This window comes from Bombyx mandarina, chromosome 28, assembly GCF_030267445.1.
Source record: "Bombyx mandarina strain Sakado chromosome 28, ASM3026744v2".
NCBI classification, from domain to species: Eukaryota; Metazoa; Arthropoda; class Insecta; order Lepidoptera; family Bombycidae; genus Bombyx; species Bombyx mandarina.
Window position 1 is genome coordinate 621,074 of NC_143233.1, and position 5,263 is coordinate 626,336.

The 5,263-nt window shown below is 37.1% G+C and overlaps 1 protein-coding gene across 1 annotated transcript; it reads left to right on the forward strand.

Moving 5' to 3' along the window:
- Positions 1–1,998: 1,998 nt before the first annotated feature.
- serpin-14 (serine protease inhibitor 14) lies at positions 1,999–4,619 on the forward strand. Its single transcript, XM_028183530.2, has one exon. It carries the CDS (start codon positions 2,073–2,075, stop codon positions 3,270–3,272), a length of 1,200 nt encoding a protein of 399 aa, XP_028039331.2. The 5' UTR covers positions 1,999–2,072; the 3' UTR covers positions 3,273–4,619.
- Positions 4,620–5,263: the final 644 nt, after the last annotated feature.

The following is a 5,263-nucleotide window of genomic DNA, read 5'->3' on the forward strand; positions in this document are numbered from 1 at the left end:
AATTTCAATAGATCCTTCCTTAGTGTAGTGCTTCAAAGACATCAACTGCCTGCATTACTGCAAAAAGCATTACGGGTAATCCGAAGGCCTTTTCCCAGGATAGGTGAGGGAGCATGAGCTCAGCCAGGAGGGGTGGGAATTTCTAGCTGCTGCCCGAGCGCCTCTAAAGGGGACCGGATCGGCACCACGACCTGATAAGAAGATCCAAGAAATAACTCAGCAGGCCGATATAGGGGTTAAGCTTCACGAGTGAGGTTACCAGGGTCGTACTAAAAAAATCTTAATAAAGGTCGATACTAAAAACCCTATTAAAAGGCAGAATCATACAAACATCTGAAAAGCGATTACTCAGTAACCTTCCCTGGTGGATGGATTAGTCCTTCATGCAGCCGTAAAAGACCGGAAGATGCGACGCAATAAAACTGGAGATAAAATAATGCCGTACAATAACATACGTGCGCCCGTGATTGTTCTGTCGGGTTTTCAGGTAAGTTCCATTTTTTTTTATTGCTTAGATGGGTGGACGAGCTCACATACCACCTGGTGTTAAGTGGTTACTGGAGCCCATAGACATCGCAACGTAAATGCGCCACCCACCTTGGGATATAAGTTCTAAGGTCTCAGTATAGTTACAACAGCTGCCCACCCTTCAAACCGAAATGCATTACTGCTTCACGGCAAAAATAGGTAGGGCGGTGGTACATACCCGCGCGGACTCACAAGAGGTCCTACCACCAGTAATTACGCAAATTATAATTATGCGGATTTGATTTTTATTACACGATGTTATTCCCTCACCGTGGAAGTCAATCGTGAACATTTGTTTAGTACGTAATTCATTAGAAAAATTGGTACCCGCCTGAGATTCGAACACCGGTGCATCGCTCAACATGAATGCACAGGACGTCTTATATCTTAGGCCACGACGACTTCAAATATAAAGGTCCTTAGGCCTGCTCCTAGTGCAGTCTAATGAGAGTGTCAGTGGATCGAGTGGATCTGTAAGGACTTGATGTTGTGCCCCTAGCGACCTAGACAGTGTTCTGGTGAATCAGTCAGTCAGGACAAGTTATTACGTCTATGTAGATGGGCAGTCATCCTACATAGATCCCCACGAACCATAAAAGTAACTGTGTAACGTTTTTACAAGCCTAACTAATAGCAAGATACGCGAAAAAATAACATTAGGCATGTCATCGTTGCGAATATTATTTGCAAGCAAAATTATTACATCGACTTAGCTCGACACTGCTCGAGTATTTTTTTTTATATTACCCACCTTTAATTTTATGAATGTAAGCTAAATAAAAACTAATGACCAGTTGGGACTACTGTTGACATTGTCAGTGTCTTTCTGAAATCGAAATTCAAGTTTTTGAGCGATTGCACTGAATATCTAGGATGACTGCAAATAAAACAGACAATTGAATCTATATACCTATATATATAAATGAATTGCTGTTCGTTAGTCTCGCTAAAACTCGAGAACGGCTGGACCGATTTGGTTAATTTTGTTCTTGAATTATTTGTGGAAGTCCAGAGAAGGTTTAAAAGGTAGATAAATATGAAAATGCCCGGAATTAAATACAAATAACAATTTTGTTTTTCCTTTGATGTGTCTCACGTCGAACGGATTCCTTTTATTTGGTTTAAGTTTATTTTATACAAAACTTTGGGTCTTTTATTTATCGATTGAGGCACTACGAAGTCTGCCGGGTGAGCTAGTAGTGAATAAAATAGAAATCATCTGGTTCCTCACTCTTCATCTGTACCTATATTACCTTCAAATTACTTATAAACAGGACGTAATATCGATTTTCCAAAACTTTTATTTCGGCTCAGAAGTTCATTGCCCTACACGAAAAAAAATATAATTCCGAGAGGTAAACAGTTCTAATGAACACCGACTGGTGATTGCTCGAACTAGACGCGAAAAAAAGCTGCCTAAAACACGCGTTTTAGTTGAAAATAGCTCGGACGGAACATCGGCCGGAGCTCACGGACTCAATGTCTTGCCGGCACTCGACCGCCGTATCTTGTGGCGAGCGCACAGATCGACGTAGCGCTTAGGCATGGCACTCAAACTGCTTATACTCCTCGCGTTCTGCCAAGCGATAACCGCCCTAAAGTACCCGTGCACAAACCACAAAACGATAGCGTTACTAAAACGACCAACTTACGACTTTTCGATCGGAATCCTCCAGAGAGTCGCCGAGGAAACGAATGACAATTTCGTGTTTTCGCCTCTCTCCAACTGGCTGCAGCTGATCGCGCTCTCCGAAGGGGCCAAAGGACGGACTCTGAAGGAACTATGGCGCATCACCCGGTTCCACATGAGGAACTGTTTCAAACGCGAACTAGGGAAGATCATGAGAGACATCGAGACAGATCTGAAATTCGAAACGAAAGAAACAAATGTCATCGTTATCGACAAGCTGATGAATGTGAAACGAAAATTCCTGCGCAACATAAAACAGTTGTACGGAGTTAAAGCTGCACTATTAGATTTCAACAGTCCAGAGAAGTCGGCGATCAAAGCCAACAAAATGATCGCGCAGGCCACGAACGGGAAGATATCCGAAGCCTTTTATTACGACGACTTCCTAAGCACAGTGCTATTAATGAGTGACGCTAAATACTTCGATTCCTTCTGGAAGAGCCCGTTTAACGCGGCCTACACGAGAATGGAGCCCTTTTATTCAAAAAACGGCTTGAAAATCGGTGAAGTGGCCATGATGAATCAAATAGGCTACTTCAACATTACTTATTTCCCTCTGATCAAAGCTGACGTGCTCGAGCTTCCTCTGTCTGCGGGCCAGTACTCCATGCTGATATTCCTACCCGAAAAAAACACGTGGGTCAAGGAGATATTTTACTCACTGGAATCGACAAGGTTGACGTCTCTGTTCAATGTCTACAAGAACGAAGGCCTCAAATTGGTCAATGTAAAGCTACCTAAGTTCAAAATTAGCACCGAAATTGAGAATCTACCTGAGTTGCTCGTTGATATGGGCATAGAGAGAATCTTTAGCCCGGATTCGGCTGAGTTTGGGGGCATCAGTGACTACAAAATCTATGCGTCCTTGATGACGCAAATCTGTGAGATTTCCGTGACCGAGAAAGGTGTTAAGGCTCACGGAACCGCTGAGTTTATCATCAGTGGAAACGAGACATTAATGTTTAATGCGAACCGGCCCTTCGCTTATATGATAGTGGAAAGGAAAACTGAATTCATTTTGTTTTCCGGCACGTACGCTGTACCTTATTCATAAAATTGTCGTGTGATGAAAATGTACAACTAGTGTGTTTACAACTAAAGTTTATTTTAAAAGTCGTTTAGTCCGAACGGTTTATTATTTATGTTACTGTTGCGTAAAGCTAGTGTTGGACTGTAAGTATTATTTTTTTTGTTACTATATTATTTATCATCACAAAGTTTTTGTGTTTTTATGTGAACTTACAACCTTTCGTAGTGTAGATAAAGAATACTTTAATTTTTTTTATTTAAAAAACAAATGCGTTTTTAAATTATTTTTCCTCGTAGTATTTCGTTGTTTAGTTTTCTATTTATGACAGAAACATGTGTTACTAATTTTTTTTAAACTTACTTTTTACACTAATAATTTCACATTCCATTATCATTTTGCGCCAACGTAAATCATCAGGTTCACTTTTAGCAAAGTCGCTTTAGAGTTGATAAAATCTAGTTCTTCATTATTTTGAAGTCACTAATTCTGAGTTAACTATTTTAAATAAATTACTCCAAGAAAACGTATTCTGAAATTGTCTGTTTATATCTAAATAAACTAAATATTTATTTATTTAACTTTTATTTATGTTTTTTTTTTATATTAAGAGATATCCTTTTTACGAAATGGAAGGGAAAAATCAAAAAGAAAACGCAAGAATAACATATTGAAAAATATTTATTAAACATTAAATAATTTATTCTCTAATATTAAATATCTCATTTTATGACTAGGAAGACGATGGCAGTCTTGTTTATTTTTAACAATAAAATATATTCATGTACAATGCTACTGCTTAAAAATATATCCTTATAGTATTTTCTTCGGGATTCGCCAGTACTAGATGCAATTAAAACTAATTTTACGGAAAACTAAAGCCGCGAAAACTGTTATGAATTTGCAATATCGGAAATAGTGTAATAGCTAAAAAAATCGCGAGTTCAAACGAACCCTAAAAGTAATTTTAATTAGATTAATTCAATTTTTATGAAATAAGTGTCTTTGTTTGCATTTAAACATGAACAAAATAGTATAATTGAAGATATAATATCTAATTTATTTCTTTATAATGTCACCATTGACTGCCTTGTCCAATAATGTGAATGACCGTTTTTTTCTTCTTCTGAAAGTCGATGTACCTTCTTAAACTAACGAAATTTAGTTCAAATTGATAAAAAAAACTAAAATAATTACTGTTGTCTTCAATTAATAATTGTCCAATTAAATTATCTTCTACATCAAACTACAAAAAATATCTATTGACACGGTGACTGATGTAAATATTGGCCCACGTTCAATCACACGTAAGGATCTTCGAAAGATTATCTAGCCTAGATATAATTACACCGTACCTCTCATAAATCAAGTTTACAGTTAAAACCGAACGGTTTAACACTCGTAAAATAATACACATAAACATTATAACACTAAAGTTAACCAGTGTCTTGCGAAGTTAATTTATCATAAAATACAGTACTTATTAGAATAATCAGTTATTATTTGGAATAGCTTGGTAATGCAATACAGCTTGCTAAGAATTATAATTATTTGTATGGTTTTCTACCTTTAGAGCTCAAAGCTCACAGAACACTCGCCCTGAGGCTCACAGGGAGAAGGTGTCCGAATTCTATATCCCGCATTAGATTACTGTAATGGGCAACAGGACAGATAATTCAATAATCTAAATCGTAGTCACTAATCTAAGAATTGTAAAATTTTTTGGCAAGCTAAACAAGAGTCCAAAGCATCTGAGGTAAATCATGGTTGATTGTTGAACATGATCTGTCATAGTTGATTTTAGCCCCAAATGACGTCACTCATAACTAAAGCGATTTTGGCTAAATACATTTGAGTATTGTAAAGTTTGCGATGCATTTTTTTAAATAAAATAAATAGTTCTGTCTTGTTTCCTATTACAGAATCCTTTACATGATTCGAAGAGCCTACGATGTATTATTGTATTAAATTAATCTCTTAGATTTAATGTTTATTTATTATAATAGGCAATTCTACGT